General features: G+C 41.3%; 1 protein-coding gene across 2 annotated transcripts in view; it reads right to left on the reverse strand.

Moving 5' to 3' along the window:
• The window catches only part of SIMC1 (SUMO interacting motifs containing 1), a 90,047-nt gene that overhangs the window by 32,571 nt on the left and 38,131 nt on the right, over positions 1-19,345 (reverse strand). For both annotated transcript variants that reach the window (XM_030927159.1, XM_030927160.1), the window contains exons 2-4: positions 13,293-14,723; positions 9,597-9,829; positions 8,751-8,820 (exon numbers count right to left, since the gene is read on the reverse strand). In XM_030927159.1, coding sequence (XP_030783019.1) covers positions 8,751-8,820; positions 9,597-9,829; positions 13,293-14,723 — 1,734 coding nt within the window. The remainder of the gene's footprint in view (positions 1-8,750; positions 8,821-9,596; positions 9,830-13,292; positions 14,724-19,345) is intronic.

Raw genomic sequence — 19,345 nt, forward strand, 5'->3', positions numbered from 1 at the left:
AGTGCAGTGGCCGGATCTCAGCTCACTGCAAGCTCCGTCTCCCGGGTTTACGCCATTCTCCTGCCTCAGCCTCCCAAGTAGCTGGGACTACAGGCACCCGCCACCTCGCCTGGCTAGTTTTTTGTATTTTTTAGTAGAGACGGGGTTTCACTGGGTTAGCCAGGATGGTCTCGATCTCCTGACCTCGAGATCTGCCCGACTCGGCCTCCCAAAGTGCTGGGATTACAGGCTTGAGCCACCGCGCCCGGCCGGGTGAATAAATTTATGTTCAACTTTTAAAGAACTGTCAAACCATTTTCCAAAGTGCCTGTACTATTTATATTCTCATCAGCAATGTATGAGACTTACTGTTCTCCACATTCTTGGTAATGTTTGTTATTATCTGTTTTTTCTTTAACAAAACTTTAAAAATTGTGATAAAGTCCGGGCACGGTGGCTCACACCTGTAATCCTAGCACTTTGGGAGGTCAAGGCAGGTGGCTCATGAGGTCAGGAGATCACAACCGTCCTGCTAACATGCTGAAACCCAATCTCTACTAAAAATACAAAAAATTAGCCAGGCATGGTGACGGGTGCCTGTAGTCCCAGCTACTTGGGAGGCTGAGGCAGGAGAATGGCGTGAACCCGGGAGGCGGAGCTTGCAGTAAGCCAAGATTGCGACACTGCACTCCAGCCTGGGCGACAGAGCGAGACTCCGTCTCAAAAAAAAAAAATTGTTATAAAAACCACATTATCATTAAATTTACTATCTTAAACATTTTTAAGTGTACAGTTCAGTATTGTTAAGTATATTCACAGTCCTGTAAAAGATCCCCAGAACTTTCCATCTTGCAAAACTGAAACGCTATATCCATTGAACAACTTCCCATTTCACATCCCTCATACTGTTTTCCATAGCAGTGGCACCACTTTACAATCCCACCAAGAGTGCACAAAGGTTCTAATTTCTCTAAATCCTTGCCCACACTTATTTTTTTGTTTTTTAAAAAATAGTGGCCATTCTAATAATGGGTATGAGGTGACATTGCACTGTGGTTTTGATTTGTATACCTCTAATGACTAGTTATATTGAGTATCTTTTCACAAGTTTGTTGGCCATTTCTATACCATCTTAGGAGAAATGTCCATGTAAGTCCTCTGCCCATTTTGAAACTGGGTTATTCATTTGTTGTTGAGTTGCTGGAGTTCTTTATATATTCTGGATATTAACCCTCATCAGATAAATGATTAATACATATTTTCTCCCATCCCATAGGCTGCCTTTTCACTCTACTTTTGTGTTTTCTATTTTTATTGCTCACTCTGTTGATGCATAGAAGTTCTGAAGTTTGATGCAGTACTATTTGTCTATTTTTGTTTTTGCTGCCTGTGTGTTTGGTATCATACTCAAGAAATCAACTGCCAAATCCAACGTCATGAAGCTTTGCCCCATGCTTTCTTCAATGAATTTTATAGATTTGGGTCTTATATTCAGGTCTTTAATGCATTTTAAGTTAATTTTTATATGTTCAGAGTCCAACTTCATTCTTTTACAAGTGGATATCCACTTTTTCCTATGACATTCAGAGACTGTCTTTTCACCACTGAGTAGTCTTGGCACCCTTAATGAAGGTCACTTGACCATGTACCAAAGGTTTATTTCTGGGCTCTCTATCCCATATGTCTATCTTTTTTCTTGTACCACACTGCTTTGATTACTGTAGCTTTATGTTTTACAGTCAAGAAGTGTGAGAACTCCAACTTTGTTCTTTTTATTTCAAGATTGCTTTGACTGGTCGGGCATGGTGGCTCACGCCTGTAATCCCAGCACCGAGGCGGGCGGATCCCCCGAGGTTGGGAGTTCAAGACCAGTCCGACCAACATGGAGAAACCCGTCTGTTAAAAATACAGAATTAGCTAGGCATGGTGGCACACGCCTGCAATCCCAGCTACTCGGGAGACTGAGGCAGAAGAATCGCTTAAACCCAGGAGGCGGAGGTTGCAGTGAGCTGAGATAGCGCCATCGCACTGTAGCCTGGGCAATAAGATGTCCCTTGGTGTCCCTTGGGATTCAACATGAATTTTAGGATGGAATTTTCTATTTCTACACATACACACAAAAAAACGTTGTTGGGATTTTGATGGGAATTGTGTTGAACCTGTAGATCACTTTGGGTAGTACTGACATCTTAACCATATTAAGTCTTTCACTCCATGAATACAGGAAGCCTTACCATTTATTGGTGTCTAATTTCTTTCAACTTTTTGTAGTTCTCAGTGTACAAATCTTTAACCTCCTTGGTTAGGTTTATGCCTGAGTATTTTATTCTTTTTGATGATACTGTAAATGAAATTGTGTTATTTCCTTTTCAGATTTTTCATTGTTGGTTTAACAAAAATGCAACTGAGTTTTGTGAGCTGGTTTTATATATTGCTGTTTTGCTGAATTCACTTATTATTTCATTTACTAGTTTTTTTTTTTTTTTTGGTAGAATTTTAGGATATTCTACACATAAGATCATGTCACCTGTGAACAGAGATATTGTACTTCTCCCTTTCTAATTTGGATGCCTTTTAGTTGTTTCCCTTGACTAACTGCTCTGTCTAGGACTTGAAGTACTATGTTGAATAGAAGTGGCAAGAGTAGGCATGTCTGATTTTAGAGGAAAATCTTTCAGTCTTTCACCATTCAGTATGATGCCAACTGTGGGCTTTTCACAAATGGCCTTTATTATGTTGAAGTGGTTTTCTTCTATTCCTAGTTTGAGTGTCTTTATCGAGAAAGGGTGTTGAATTTTGTCAAATGTGTTTTCTGCATTAATTGAGGTGATCGTGTGTTTTTTCTTCTTCATTCTGTAATATGGTATATCACATTTATTTTCATTTGTTAAACCATCCAAGAATAAATCCCATATGTTCATGGTGTACAGTTGGCTCTCTGTATCTGTGGGTTCTGCACCCATGGATTCACCCAATTAAGATTAGAAAATATTTGAAAAAAATTTACATCTATACTGAATACGTACAAATGTTTTTTCTTGTCATCATTCCTTAAACAATGCAGTATAACAACTATTTACATGTAATTTACATTGTATTAGGTATCATAAGTAATCTACAGATGATTTGAAGTATATAAGAGGATGTGTATAGGTTATACAGGATTTAAACATCTGCAAATTTTGGTATCCAAAGGAGGTTCTGGAACCAGTTCCCCCATGTAGTCAACCAAGAGATGACTGCATATCCTTTTAATGTGCTGTTGAATTTTAGTTTATTAGTATTTTGTTGAGGGTTTCTTCATCAACATTTATCAGGTACATTGATTGGCAGTTTTATTGTAGTTTTTTCCTTTTCCTTTTTTTTTTTTTTGAGACAGTCTTACTCTATCGCCCAGGGTGGAGTGCAGTGGCACCATCTCAGCTCACTGCAACCCCTGCCTCCAGGGTTCAGGTGATTCTCCTGCCTCAGCCTCCCCAGTAGTTGGGATTTCAGGTGCATGCCACCATACTCAGTTAATTTTTGTTATCTTTAGCAGAGATGGGGTTTCGCCATGTTGGCCATGCTGGTCTTGAACTCCTGGCCTCAAGCAATCCACCCACCTTGGCCTCCCAAAGTGCTGGGATTGCAGGCATGAGTCACTGCGTCCAGCTGCTTGTAGTTTTTTTGATCTGGCTTTGATATCAGGGTGTATCATGCTACTAATAAAGACATACCCTAGACTGGGTAATTTATAAAGGCAAGAGGTTTAGTTGACCTACAGTTCCACATGGCTGGGGAGGCCTCACAATCATGGCAGAAGGCGAATGAGGAGCAAAGTTACATCTTATACGGCAGTAGGCGAGAGAGTTTGTGTAGGGGAACTCCCCTTTATAAAACCATTAGATATCATGAGATTTATTCACTATTATGAGAACAGCACAGGAAAACCCGCCCCCATGATTCAATTACCCCGCACCGGGTCCCTTCCATGACACGTGGGAATTATGGGATCTACAATTCAAGATGACATTTGGGTGGGGACACAGCCAAACCATATCACAGGGTAATGCTGGCCTCATAGAATAAGCTGAAATAAAATCCTCCTTCCGTTTTTTGGAAAACTCTGAGGAGGACTGGTGTTAATTTTTATTTAAATGTTTGGCCAAATTTACTAGTGAAGCCACCTTGTTGTAGGCTTTTTTGCTGAAAGGTTTTTGATTACTGACTCCTTACTAGTTATTATTCTGTTCAGATTTTTTATTTCTTCATGAGTCAATCTTGGTAGGTTTCCAGGAATTACTCCATTTATTCTAGGTTTTCCAGTTTATTGGGGGTATAATTGTTGGCAGTATTCTCTTATAATCCTTTTTATTTCTGTGGCACTGGTTGTAATGCCCCCTCTTTCATTTCAGACTTTAGTAATTTTTTAAAACTCTATCGCTGAGCTATCAATGCTGATTTTAGTAATTTGAATCTTTTCTCTTTTTTAATCTAGTTAAGAGTTTGTCAGTTTTGATCTTTTCAAAAACCCAACTCTGTGGCTGGGTGCAGTGGCTCATGCCTGTAATCCTAGTACTCTGTGAGGCAAAGGTGGGAGGGGATCACTTGAGGCCAAGAGTTCAAGACCAGACTGGGCAACTTAGCTAGATTCCCATCTCTACAAAAAATAATAAAAAAATTAGCTGAGTATGGTGACACATGCTTGTTGTCCCAGCTACTTGAGAGGCTGAGGCTGGAGGATGGCTTGAGCCCAGGAGTTCAAGGTTTCAGTAAGCTATAATTGTGCTACTGAACTCTAGCCTGAGTGACAGAGTGAGACCCTGCCTCAAAACAAATTAAATGTTTAAAAACCTCATATCTTAGTGTTGTTTATTTTTTTCCCTATTCTCCATTTATCTCTGCTCTAATCTTTACTATTACCTCCCTCTGCTAACTTTGGGTTCAGTTTCTTCTTTTCCTACTTTAGATATAGTCAGGTTGTTGGTTTGAGATCTTCTTTTTTAATGTAAACATTTATTTATATCTGTAACTTCTTAGTTCTGCTTTTGCTGCATCCATAAGTTTTTGTATGTCATATTTCCATTTTAATTTGTCTCAAGGTATTTTAAAATTTCCCATGAGATTTTTTTTTTCTCTGAACCACTGTTGTGTGTTGTTTAGTTGTCATATATTTGTGGGTTTTCCAGATTTCATTCTGCTGTTGATTTCTAGTTTCATCCCACTGTGATTGGAAGATACCTGGTATAATGTCAATGTTTTTATATTTTGTTTAAGTCTTCTTTTGTGGCCCAACATGTGGTCTATCTGGAGAAAATTCCATGTACACTTGAGAAGAATGTGTATTCTGCTGTTTTTGGGTGGAATGTTCTGTATGTCTATGCTGAAGTGACCTATAGTATTGTTCAAGTCCTCTGTTTTCTTATTGATTTTCTGTCTGGTTATTTTATCCATTATCGAAAGTGGGGTATTGAATCTCCCCCTATTATTGTGTTGTCTATTTCTTCTTTCAATTCTGTCAGCGTTTGCTTTATAGATTTAGGAGGTCTGATGTTCAGTGCATATATATTTGTAATTTTTATACCTCCTTGGTGAACTGACCCTTTTATTATATAATGTCCTTCTTTGCCACTTGTAACAGTTTTTGACTTAAAGTCTTTTTGTCATAAATTAGTATAGCCACCCTTGCTCTCTTTGGGTTACTATTTGTGAGGAATATCTTTTCTCATTCTTTCATTTTCAGCAAGTCTTTCTTTCTTTTGTTTTTTAGAGACATGGTCTTGCTCTGTCACCCAACTGGAGTATAGTGGCATTATGATAACCTACTGCAGCCTAGAACTCCTGGGCTCATGGGATCCTCCCACCTCAACATCCACAGTAGCTGGGACAACAGGTGTGTGCTACCATGCCTACTAATTTAAAAAAAAAAACTTTTTTAGAGACAGAGTCTTTCTATGTTGTCTAGGCTGGTCTTGAACTCCTGACTTCAAGCAATCCTTCTACACTGGTCTCCCAAAGTGCTGGAATTACAGGCATGAGCCATTGCACCTGGCGACAAGAGTTTGGTATTGAAAACATATAAAGTGAGACTCCTGTAGATGGCATATAGTTGGATCCTGGTTTTTAGTCCATTCAGTTAATCTCTGTCTTTTAATTGGGGACTTTAATCTATTTGCATTTAAAATAATTACTGATAGGGAAGAACTTACTATTGCCATATTAATTATTTCCTATATGTCTTGTAGCCTTTTCAGGCCTCCTTTCCTTTGTTACTGCCTTCCTTCATTTTTCATTGATTTTTTTTTGTAGTGACATGCTTTGATTTCTTTCTCATTTCCTTTTGGGTATATTCTATAGATATCTTACTTGAAGTTATCATTGAGATTACATAACGTATCTTAAAGTTGTAACAATCTAGTTTAACAACTTCAGTTGCATACAAAAACCCCTCCTTCTTTACTACTCCACCCCAATTTATGTTATCAATGTCTTAAGTTAGATATTTATATACTGTATACCCATCACTTATTTTATTTTTTAAGACAGAGCCTTGCTCTGTTGCCCAGGCTGCAGTGCAGTGGCATGATTTTAGCTCACTGCAACCTCCACCTTCTGGGTTCAAGCAATTCTTGTGCCTGAGTAGCTGAGACTGCAGGCATGCACCACCACACCCAGCTCATGTTTGTATTTTTAGTACAGACAGGGTTTCACCATGTTGGCTGAGCTGGCCTAGAACTCCCGACCTCAGCTGATACTCCCACCTCAGTTTCCCACTCCAGGAAAGGCACGGTGGCTCATGCCTGCAGCCCCCAGACAAGTCAGTACATTGTATGCATGGTCCACTCTTTTGTTTCTGGCCCAAGGGAAGAGTCAAGGTATGGGAGGTTTTCTCCTGGTTGAATCATGCTTTGCTGGGCAGGGAGAGGCACATGGGCATGCAAAATGCCACAAACTTTCCTAGCACTTTTGACTTTTGACTATGCTCTTGGTTAGGCATTGGCCTGGGCACTGAAGCTTCTTAATTCGGCTCTAGAGTTCTCACAGTGATATTCTGGCCTGTATATGGTTGTTAACCCAGTGTCTCCATGGGGTAACAAGGGCCTGGAGCTTCCTAGTTTACCATCTTGCTGATGTCTCCCAGATTGTTCCTATTTAAAATCTTCCGTTATTTCACTCCAATCTGGACGAATTGCTTCCTAGGTGTGCTCTTCATTGTAATTTTGGGACTTCTCTTCAATATTCTCCTGGATTAAATCTGATGTTCCCTGGATCCCATGCCTCCCTGCTTTTTTTGATTACTTCCTCATGCCTTTGATACACTACCTCAGGTAACCTCCTAAGGAACAGGGTGTGGGGATATATTCTCAAATTCATGCGTAGCTGGAAATATCTTAATTCTATCCTCACACTTAACTGATAGTTTGGCTATGTACAGAATTCTAAGTTGAAAGTAATTTGTTGTAGCTAATTGCTTTAGGTGAGCAGACAAAAAGTTGGCTATTAAACTCGCAGATCCTTAAAGGTCAGAATGTGGAAGACCTTTGTCCTGTAGCACCAACTCTGCACTAGCTGTCTTTGTTTATTACAGACGGTTCATTCAACATTTTTTTTTTTTTTGAGACGGAGTTTCACTCTTGCTGCCCAGGCTGGAGTGCAATGGCATTATCTTGGCTTATTGCAACCTCCACCTCTCGGGTTCAAGAGATTCCCCTGCCTCAGCCTCCTGAGTAGCTGGGATTACAAGCATGTGCCACCACACCCAGTTCATGTTGTATTTTTAGTGGAGACAGGGTTTCTCCATGTTGGGCAGACTGGTCTCAAACTCCCGACCTCATGTGATCTGCCCGCCTTGGCCTCCCAAAGTGCTGGGATTACAGGCAAGAGCCACCGTGCCCAGCCTCATTAAACTTTTTTAGACAATAAATTCTCTGACTTTTTGCCTGAAGGTAGGTAACCTGGCTACTGATCCTCCTGTCCTCAGCGATGAAGAGGTTGGCTGTTCCATCCACAAACTTTCAAAATAAATATCCAATTACAGCCCACATCTGACTCCTGCCCTCTATTAGATACTGTGTTTCTAAGTCCAAGACCTCTCTGGTGCTCTAAAGGGAAGATTCGTCCTTCCTTGGCTGTAGCCTCTCTACATGTATGTGGCTTTCTCTGCCCAGCTTCATCAGTCATTACTCTTACATTCTCTGTAGGTCTCCCTAATCTTCATTCAAATCTACTATCCTTCCCTCTTTTATATAGCCATGAATTTATAACTTTCTCTATTCATTTACTATTATTTTTAATGGGATCTCAAGGACAGGGATAAGTAAACATACTAAATCTTGAATTGGAAGACAGTACATACCATTTCAATAGGAATTTTTTGGCAGGGGTGGGAGTATCAGGAGGGAATAATGGTGTAGACTTTATTACCAGATTTACTGTCACTTTTCTTTTCAGATAGGGTCTTGCTCTGTCACCCAGGCTGGAATAGTGTTGTGATCATGGATCACTGGCCTCAACCTCCTAGGCTTAAGCAATCCTCTTGCCTCAGGCTTCCGTGTAGCTGGGACCACAGGCATGCGTCACTATGCCTGGCTAAATTTTTTATTTTTATTTTTGTAGAGACAGGGTCTCACTTTGTTGCCCAGGCTGGCCTTGAACTCCTGGGCTCAAACTGTCCTCCTGCCTCGGCCTCCGAAAATGTTGGGATTATAGGTATAAGCCATGGCACCTGGTATCACTTTTCTTTACAGTTAAAACTTCCCCTACAGAAGATATAACCTCGTAATTGTTGTTACCTCTTCCTCCATGACATAGGTGAGCAGTTTCCAGTCCCACTCCACTGTCTTGGCATTGGCTGGATGTAGCCTGAAAGTCAAGTGAAATCAATTAGAATTATGGAGAATTTAGAGGGAGAAGGGATGGGATCTGGAAGGTGATAGAAGGAAGAAGCCTCTTCTTATCCTCCATGCTCTTGCTCACCCTCTGGTATTACACCATGTCAATCTGAGAGTAGTGGAACTTCATTGTTTTTTGCTACCCAGTATCCACTCCCCTTTTGGAAAGCTTTAGTACTATAATTTTGTCTTAAGAATCCAACTCTTCACTACTCTTAACCAACTAGTTTTACCTACCAGAATGCCAAAATGAAGTATGTGACTTTTTTAGCCAATCATGCTGTTCTACCCCTCAATTCACAGTGATTGGCTCAAAGATATAGTCATGTCTCTCATTAGGCAAACTAAATCCTGCAAGACTCAATTTCAGAACTCTTGGGTGACTGTAAAGGAAACACTCTCTCCCACTGGAAGTGTCATAAAAGCCTGAGGGTGAGAGGGCTACCACACGCAGCCCCAAAACAGAACCAAAGTATAGCTGCAAAATGAATCCTGGTAACCATTTTTGTATACTGAATCAAGTCACATCTTACTCCTAGGTTTCTAGTAACATGAGGCATTAAATTCTCTTTTACCAGTAGTTAAGGTCTGCTTGGACTGGGTTTCTTATCATTTGCAATTTAAGTAACACTAATATACTAAGTCACCCACTGTGTAACAGGTTAAAAAAGGCTATCAAGAGAAAGCTATGCCCTGAGTCTAAGATCCCTAGAAGATTCACCAACAGCCAGAGGTTACGGTTCATACTGTTGAATTTTCATGAGAAGCATGTAGGCCTCCTTTAGGACATCCACAGTCTCAGAGCCACTGAGCAAGATTTTCTGGATGATGTGAGCCACAATTTCTCTTGGTGGGTAATGCTGGGGTGACACAAAGTCCATCAAAAACTGCACAGTCCCCAGGGGAAAATTCTCTTCAATGGTATTTGCTACCATTCTTAGTCTTCGATGAGGGATGGGTTCTAATTTTTGACCCTTGTTCTGCAGAGATTAAAAAGAAGGAAATTAGGAGGGATTTCTGTAGAATACAAAAATAAGAGGTTCTAGAATAGGTTGAAGATAGCAAAGTTTTCCAGGTATTTGAAATATTTCATTATGAGAAAAAAAAAAGAGGCTGGGTGTAGTGGCTCATGCCTGTAATCCCAGCACTTTGGGAGGCCAAGGCAGGCGAACTGCTTGAGGTCAGGAGTTCGAGAGTAGCCTGACCAACCCCATCTCTACTAAAAATATAAAAATTAACCAGACGTGGTGGCATGTGTCTGTAGTCCCAGCTACTTGAAGGCTGAGACATGAGAACTGCTTGAACCCGGAAGGTGGAGGCTGCAATGAACCGAGATGACGCCACTGTACTCCAGCCTAGGTGTCAGAACGAGACTCTATCTCAAAACAAACAGACAAACAAGAGCTTTAGCTAAAAAACTTTTAATGACATGCAAAAAAGCTTATATAAAGTTAAAAAATCAGAATTCAATATTATACATATAACATGATTTCATCTATGTTAAAATATAGCATAGACAGAAAAATACAAATGGGTCAAGAGGTAGCCTAGGTTGATTTTGGGGTGAGGGTAACTAGAGACTTAGGGATAGCTGTGATACTATATCAGATACTGAAATAGATAAGAAAGAAGTTTTAAATTCATTTTGTTGTTAGGAGAAGAATTCCATTTTTTTTTCTGTGAGAAGAGTAAATATTAAGTTGCTTCTTCCCCCAAAAAATATGTATATAAAGACTGTGACAGAATATGTGAAAAGTGATTTTCTATTATGTGGGTGGTAGAATTAGGGGTGATTTTTTCTGTATGTGCTCTTCCATATTTTTTAATTTGTCCATAATACACACTTATTACTTTTATAATTAAAATTAAACAATTTTAAAGTTTGATTGATATGAGGATTTAATAACAATACATTTTGAACTCTTAATTTTTTTTTTTTTTTTGAGATAGTCTTGCTCTGTCACCCAGGCTGGAGTACAGTGGCATGATCATGGCTCATTGCAACCTCTGCCTCCCAGGATCAAGCCGTCCTCCCACCTCAGCCTCCTGAGTAGCTGGGACTATAGGCGTGTGCCACCACGCCTGGCTAATTTTTTTTGTATTTTTAGTAGAGACGGTTTCGCCATGTCGTGCAGGCTGGTCTCGAACTTGTGAGCTCAAGCAATCAAGCCTGTCTTGGCTTCCCAAAGTGCTGGGATTACACGTGTGAGCCATCGTGTCCAGCCTTAAGCAATTATTTTATTTATTTATTTATTTTTTTTTTTTGAGATGGAATCTCACTCTGTTGCCCAGGCTGGAACTCAGTGGCGCGATCTTGGCTCACTGCAAGTTCCGCCTCCCGGGTTCACACCATTCTCCTGCCTCAGCCTCCAGAGTAGCTAGGACACAGGTATGTACCACCATGTTCAGCTAATTTTTCAATTTTTTATAGAGGGGGTTTCACCATGTTGTCCAGGCTGGTCTCAAACTCCTGGGCTCAAGCAATCCACCTACCACGGCCTCCCAAAATGCTTGGGTTACAGTCATGAGCCACCGTACCCAGCACTGAAGACTTAATTGATCCACAACCAGTTCTTACAATAATCTTAGGAAATATACACTATTATTATTCCTATTTTATAAATAAAGAAACTGAGATTTGGAGGGTAAGCATTCGTCATACAACAAATGGCAGAAGCTGGTTTCAAACACAGGTGGCATAAACTTCAGAGCCATCCTCTCAACCCCTACTCCCCGTAAACAAAAATAATAAGTGTATATGTTAAAAATCCCAATTATTAAAATAAGTAAAATGCCTATGTATAAAAAGGCAACTGGGAAGGAAAGACATCAAATTATTCACAATAATAAATGCTGTCTGGGCCGGGCACGGTGGCTCACGTCTGTAATCCCAGAACTTTCGGAGGCCGAGGTGGGTGGATCACTTGAGGTCAGGAGTTCAAGACCAGCCTGGCCAACATGGTGAAACCCTGTCTCTACTAAAAGTACAGAAAATTAGCCGGCAGTGGTGGTGGGCGCCTGTAATCCCAGCTACGTGGGAGGCTGTGGCAGGAGAATAATCGGTTGAACCTGGGAGGCGGGGGTTGTAGTGAGCTGAGATTGTACCACTGTACTCCAGCCTGGGTGACAGGGTGAGACTCCATCTCAAAAAAAAAAAAGAATGATCAGGCAGAGGCATTCAGAAGGAGAAGACATAAAACATATTAGAAGATGTAATAATTTTAAAAAAGAGAAAAAAAATCATTCTCCAAGGTCAAATCAGTATGAATCCTTGGCTCCCGCCTACCTGGATCACTGCTTGAACGAGGAAAGCATACCTTTTGACACTGAACTATTTCAAGCTGGTTTTCTTAATATGGGGATGGGATGTACATAACTAAAAAACACATCATACTGTGGAACTTAGCCACAGTTATTTTCCCTGACACATCTAGTTTACTTCTCATAAATCAATGATGACCAATGGAAAGTAGCATTCCCACTCATGTCTTAAAATTGAGTTTCCTCCCCCAAAGTCAGCAAGTAATAATTTTGGAAGCCCTTAAGTGATAGAGTATTATTATGTCTGTGATATGGAAGCTGTAATAAGGGCATCAGGAAGGGAAAGCATAGGAGTTGAAGATAAAAATTTATTTATTTTTTTGAGACAGAGTCTTGCTCTGTGGCCAAGGCTGGAGTGCAGTGGTGCAGTCTCAGCTCACTGCAACCTCTGCCTCCCAGATTCAGGTGATTCTCCTGCCTCAGCCTCCTGAGTAGTTGGGATTATAGGTGCATGCCACCACATCCAGCTAGAAGATAAGAATTTACATAAGGCCTACGATGAGTCCAACACCCTGACACTTTACATGTATGACCCTGTGAGGTAAGTTATTACTTCCGTTTTATAGATAGGAAAGCTCAGGCTCAAGAAGCTAAAGTGCCCTGCCAGGCACAGTGGCTCATGCCTGTAATCCCAGCACTTTGGGAGGCTGAGGCGGGTGGATCACGAGGTCAGGAGATCAAGACCATCCTGGCTAACACGATGAAACCCCGTCTCTACTAAAAATACAAAAAATTAGTCGGGTGTGACAGCATGCGCCTGTAGTCCCAGCTAATAGGGAGGCTGAGGTAGGAGAATCTCTTGAACTTGGGAGGTGGAGGTTGCAGTGAGCCAAGATTGTGCCACTGCACTCTAGCCTGGGAGACAGAGTGAGACTTCATCTCAAAAGAAAAAAGAATAAAGAAAAAAGTGACAGTTTTTAAGTGTGGGACTAAAATTTGAACCCAGATCTGGGCCTCTACACTGAATGGGTCTTCACAAGTGGAAGAAAGATAAGAAATTCCATTTATGAATGAAATTTCATTAATTTGACCTGTCCTCTCATGCATGGACTCTAGTCACACTGAACTTCTCCTAAGCCTAGGGAAAGGACACCCAATCCCTAGGGGAAGATGTTAGCTTACCTCTCTTGTGTCTTTATCCGGTATTAGTGTCTGAAAGAAGAGGTGATGAACTGGAGGTCGTAAGAAGTACTTCAGTCTATGCAGGCAGGGTCTGTTGTACAACCCACCTTGTGGTGTTTGTGCTTGTACATGGGCAGACTTGAGTTTGGCAGGCTCTGACAGTGATATTTCTTTTCTGGCTGGGGTTTCCATGACAGAGAGCCAAGGAACTTTCTCTAAGGGAGTTTCAGACAGTAGGCTGGGAGAGCAGCTTGGAGAGGACGGAGCTGAGATATCCATAGGCATGTCACGGTTCTGTACACCATTCTGGGTAGAGTCAGGCCTGTCTTCTGGTAAGTGAGGGATGTCTCTAGGTGAGTGTGTCACATTCTCTGATGAGTATGGCCTGTCTCCACGTGAATGTAACACATCTCCCGGTAAGTGTGGCATGCCCCCTGGTGACGGTGGTACATCTGGTGACAGTGAAGCATCACTTGATGACTGTGGCACATCTTCTGGTGACCCTAGCATGTCTCCTGATGACTGTGGCACATCTGGTGATGGTGGCATGTTTCCGGGTGACCGTGGTACATCTCCTGGTGACTGTGGCATGTCTTGCACGTATGCCACATCTTGTGGATGTAATATGTTTTGAGGTGGGCCTGGTACATCTTGAGGTAGGCCCAGAGAGTCTTGAGGTGGGCTTGGTGAGTGTTGAGGATGCCATAATGAGTCTTGAGGTGGGCTTGGGATATTCTGCCCAGGGCATGGCACTTCTTGAGGTGGGTGAGTTAGAGCTGGTAGTTGGCACTGCATGGTTTGTGATGGGCATGACAAAGCTCGTGGTGGGCATGAGGAGGCTCGTGGTGGACATGGTGAGGCTCTCAGTGGGCACGGCAAAGCTTGGAGGGCACATGGCAAGGGTTGTGGTGGGTGAGGCACATCTTGCTGTGGGCATGGCAAGGGTGCTTTTTGATTGCTGCTGCTGCTGCTGCTGCTGCTGCTACTATTATTGCTTGTTGGGGAGAGGGAGCTAACATCTGAAGACAGCTGTAGGCTTGCCAAGAAGCTGAGATTACCTGTGAATGTGGCTGAGCTACAATTAGGCTCTGTTGGATAAACAGAGCTTCCACTGATGGATGTAGCGGGTGGGGGACCGACAAAGGTGTTTTCTTCTACTAGGTCCAAATCTACAGGATCACTGTTAATGATTCTCCGTGCTGTAGGCTGAGAGCTTCTGTCCACCTGCCCTTCCATCACCTCTTTGCCAGAGAGGCGGGTACATGTCTGAAGACTTGTTGGCTCCTTCTGGGAAGGAGTAACAGGTTCTAAAGTTAAGTCAAGAGTGGCAATAGGTCTATTTTCTCCCTCAGCTCCTGTCAGGTCAATCACACACAGTCCATTGCGATCTTTTGTCCTTGGTCTGGTCTCTCTAGTTAAGTCAATGAAGTCCTGTTGAAGGATTGTATGAAGAGAAGAGGTGAAGATGGCAGTATTAGCTTTATCTGAGATGATTTACGTCTTAGCTTTTAAGGATAAGCATTACTTTACCATTTCACCTCACTGATAAGTTACACATCTTGTATAACATAAGCAATAGTATTGCTAAAGCTGTCAATTTCTATACCTTCTTAAATTCTCCAAATGCCACATGCACATGACTAGGATCATAGTGGGATTTTTTTTTTTTCTGGTTTGAGGAGGACAGGGGAGTAGTAGGAGATATTCCAACCTTAAGTCACAAAGCAAAAAGCAACCTTTGTTTGGAAGGTCAAATACACAGGATAACCTACAACAAAAGCTAAATAAGAAGTGAAGCAAATGTAAGAGAATCTATGTGCTAAGAACTTTGAGTATTTTCACATATCTTTAATTTTCACAATGACCTGATAAGGTAGGCATTATCAATCCATCATACAGATGGGGAAACTAGAGTTCAGAGGGGTTATCTACCTTAAGATTATACAGCTAAGTAGCAGAGACAGACATTCAAACACAGATCTGTCTATTTCTTTCCCTGTGAGGGCCTAGGAATATACAACTTGATTCAATATGTAATCAGCCTAGAAACAGATATGAAAGATAATATAACAAGGGTAATAACACCAATAGTGTAAGTCTGAACCCTAAGTAAGTAAATTAATGAAAACTTCTGATATCCACTTCCATTCCTTGGCAAATTGATCAGGCTATTCACAAAGCCTAATGATACAGTACAGAGGTATTGTAATCAACCTCTGTACCATAAGCCTGGAAAACTATTGCTCTATCTTCCAGGTGTCTTCTCACTTACTTGGATACTATTGCCATTGGTACTTTAGGGCCCTGAGGCTAGCAATACTATTGCTGCTCTCACAACTACCATGCTATTTCTCTTAATAGATGGTCACCATGGTCAACAGCACCAAAGCAGAATACAGAATTCTGAGTGGGTCAAGTGAGAAGTTGGCATCCTGGAATAGGGATTCCCTCATCCTGGAATAGGGATTGCTTGGTGAAACCTAACGCCTCATTCTTAGGAAGCAGCCATATGGTATCACCACCTTCAGTGGCTTGGCTCTCAATGGCTCATAGAACGGAACATAAATAGCTGAAAGGCCATCAAAGGTCTGAACTCAACTCCTCTCCCATAGCCAACTGCTAAAATGCAACATCACCAGGTCTCTCCCATTTATTTATTAATTTAATTTAATTTAATTCAATTTTTTCTTGAGACGGAGTCTCGCTCTGTCAGCCTAGGCTGGAGTGCAGTGGTGCAATCTTGGCTCACTGCAAACTCTGCCTCCTGAGTTCAAGCGATTCTCCTGCTTCAGCCTCCCAAGTAGCTGGGATTACAGGTGTATGCCACCACACCAGACTAATTTTTGTATTTTTAGTAGAGATGGGGTTTCACCATGTTGGCCAGGCTGGTCTCGAACTCCTGACCTCAGGTGATGCGCCCGCTTTGGCCTCCCAAAGTGCTGGGATTACAGGCATGAGCCACTGTGCCTGGACTATTTAAAATCCATCACTGGCTAGGTACGGTAGATTACCTAGGGCCTAGGAATGTTTGCTTTTGTCCTTTTTTTTTTGAGATGGAGTCTCGCTCTGTCGCCCAGGCTGGAGTGCAGTGGCCAGATCTCAGCTCACTGCAAGTTCTGCCTCCCGGGTTTATGCCATTCTCCCGCCTCAGCCTCCCGAGTAGCTGGGACTACAGGCACCCGTCACCTTGCCTGGCTAGTTTTTTGTATTTTTTAGTAGAGAAGGGGTTTCACTGTGTTAGCCAGGATGGTCTCGATCTCCTGACCTTGTGATCCGCCCGTCTCAGCCTCCCAAAGTGCTGGGATTACAGGCTTGAGCCACCGCGCCCGGCCTGCTTTTGTCCTTTTACCTAGAATGACTATTATCCCTTTGATTGTTTGGAGTTTTTTGTCTTTCAAGACACAGCACAGACACCATTATGTGTGAAATCCTTTCAGATGACTTCTCCTCCCAGGTTAAACTAACCCCTTCCTCTACCATGTCTCCACTGAACCCATGCAAACCTCTCTCTTTATCCTCAATAATTTAATGACATTGAAAACAGAAATGTATTTTTACTTCATTTTCCAATTATGCATCGCTACTATAAATATACTTGATTTGCGTATATTAATACTGTATTCTGCAACTTTGCTAAGTTCACATACTAGTTTGAGTAAACTTTTTTTGTCTATTCCTTAGGATTTTTTTTTCTTTTCCTTTTTTATTCTTTCAATTTATTTTATTTTTTAAGTGTTTGCTTACATTTTACTTTTATTTTTATTTTTCACTTTTTTATTATAAGTTCTAGTATACATGTGCACAACGTGCAGGTTTGTTATATATGTATACATGTGCCATATTGGTGTGCTGCACCCATTAACTCGTCATTTACATTAGGTATGGTATATCTCCTAATGCTATCCCTCCCCCGTCTCCCCACCCCACGACAGGCCCTGGTGTGTGATGTTCCCCTTCTTGTGTCCAAGTGTTCTCATTTTTCAATTCCCACCTATGAGGGAGAACATGTGGTGTTTGGTTTGCTGAGAATGATGGTTTCCAGCTTCATCCATGTCCCTACAAAGGACATGAACTCATCCTTTTTTACGGCTGCATAGAATTCCATGGTGTGTATGTGCCACATTTTCTTAATCCAGTCTATCACTGATGGACATCTGGGCTGGTTCCAAGTCTTTGCTATTGCGAAGTGCCGCAGTAAACATACATGTGCATTGTCTTTATAACAGCATGATTTATAATTCTTTGGGTATATACCCAGTAATAGGATGGCTGGGTCAAATGGTATTTCTAGTTCTAGATCCTTGAGGAATCGCCACACTGTCTTCCACAATTGTTGAACTAGTTTACAGTCCCACCAACAGTGTAAAAATATTCCTATTTCTCTACATCCTCTCCAGCACCTGTTGTTTCCTGACTTTTTAATGATAGCCATTCTGACTGGTGTGAGATGGTGTATCATTGTGATTTCAATTTGCGTTTCTTTGATAGCCAGTGATGATGAGCATTTTTTCATGTGTCTGTTGGCTGCATAAATGTCTTCCTTTGAGAAGTGTCTGTTCATATCCTTCACCTGCTTTTTGATGGGGTTGATTTTTTTCTTATAAATTTGTTTAAATTCTTTGTAGATTATGGATATTAGCCCTTTGTCAGACGGGTAGATTGCAAAAATTTTCTCCCATTCTGTAGGCTGCCTGTTCACTCTGATGGCAGTTTCTTTTGATGTGCAGAAGCTCTTTAGTTTAATTAGATCCCATTTGTCAATTTTGGCTTTAGTTGCCATTGCTTTTGGTGTTTTAGACATGAAATCCGTGCCTATGCCTATGTCCTGAATGGTATTGCCTAGGTTTTCTTCCAGGCTTTTTATGGTTTTAGGTCCAACATTTAAGTCTTTAACCCATCTTTAGTTAATTTTTGTATAAGATGTAAGGAAAGGATACAGTTTCAGCTTTCTACATATGGCTAGCCAGTTTCCCCAGCACCATTTATTAAATAGGGAATCCTTTCCCCATTTCTTGTTTTTGTCAGGTTTGTCAAAGATCAGATGGCTGTAGATGTGTGGTATTATTTCTGAGGGCTCTGTTCTGTTCCATTGGTCTATATCTCTGTTTTGGTACCAGTACCATGCTGTTTTGGTCACGGTAGCCTTGTAGTATAGTTTGAAGTCAGGTAGTGTGATGCCTCCAGCTTTGTTCTTTTTGCTTAGGATTGTCTTGGCAATGCAGGTTCTTTTTTGGTTCCGTATGAACTTTAGTTTACCTTGGGCAGTATGGTCATTTTCACAATTGATTCTTCCTATCCATGGGCATGGAGTCCATTTGCTTGTGTCCTCTTTTATTTCATTGAGCAGTGGTTTGTAGTTCTCCCTGAAGAGGTCCTTCACATCCCTTGTAAGTTGGATTCCTAGGTATTTTATTCTCTTTGAAGCAACTTGTGAATGGGAGTTCATTCAGGATTTGGCTCTCTGTTTGTCTGTTATTGGTGTATAGGAATGCCTGTGATTTTTTCACATTGATTTTGTATCCTGAGACTTTGCTGAAGTTGCTTATCAGCTTAAGGAGATTTTGGGCTGAGACGATGGGGCTTTCTAAATATACAATCATGTCATCTGCAAATAGGGACAATTTGACTTCCTCTTTTCCTAATTGAATACCCTTTATTTCTTTCTCCTGATTGTCCTGGTCAGAACTTCCAACACTATGTTGAATAGGAGTAGTGAGAGAGGGCATCCCTGTCTTGTGCCAGTTTTCAAAGGGAATGCTTTCCGTTTTTGCCCATTCAATATGATATTAGCTGTGGGTCTGTCATAAATAGCTCTAGATACGTTCATCAATACCTAATTTATTGTGAGTTTTTAGCATGAAGGGTTGTTGAATTTTGTCGAAGGCCTTTTCTGCATCTATTGAGATAATCATGTGGTTTTTGTCTTTGGTTCTGTTTATATGATGGATTACGTTTATTGATCTGCGTATGTTGAACAAGCCTTGCATCCCAGGGATGAAACCCACTTGATCATGGTGGATAAGCTTTTTCATGTGCTGCTGGATTCAGTTTGC

This window comes from Rhinopithecus roxellana, chromosome 3 (assembly GCF_007565055.1).
Source record: "Rhinopithecus roxellana isolate Shanxi Qingling chromosome 3, ASM756505v1, whole genome shotgun sequence".
NCBI classification, from domain to species: domain Eukaryota; kingdom Metazoa; phylum Chordata; class Mammalia; order Primates; family Cercopithecidae; genus Rhinopithecus; species Rhinopithecus roxellana.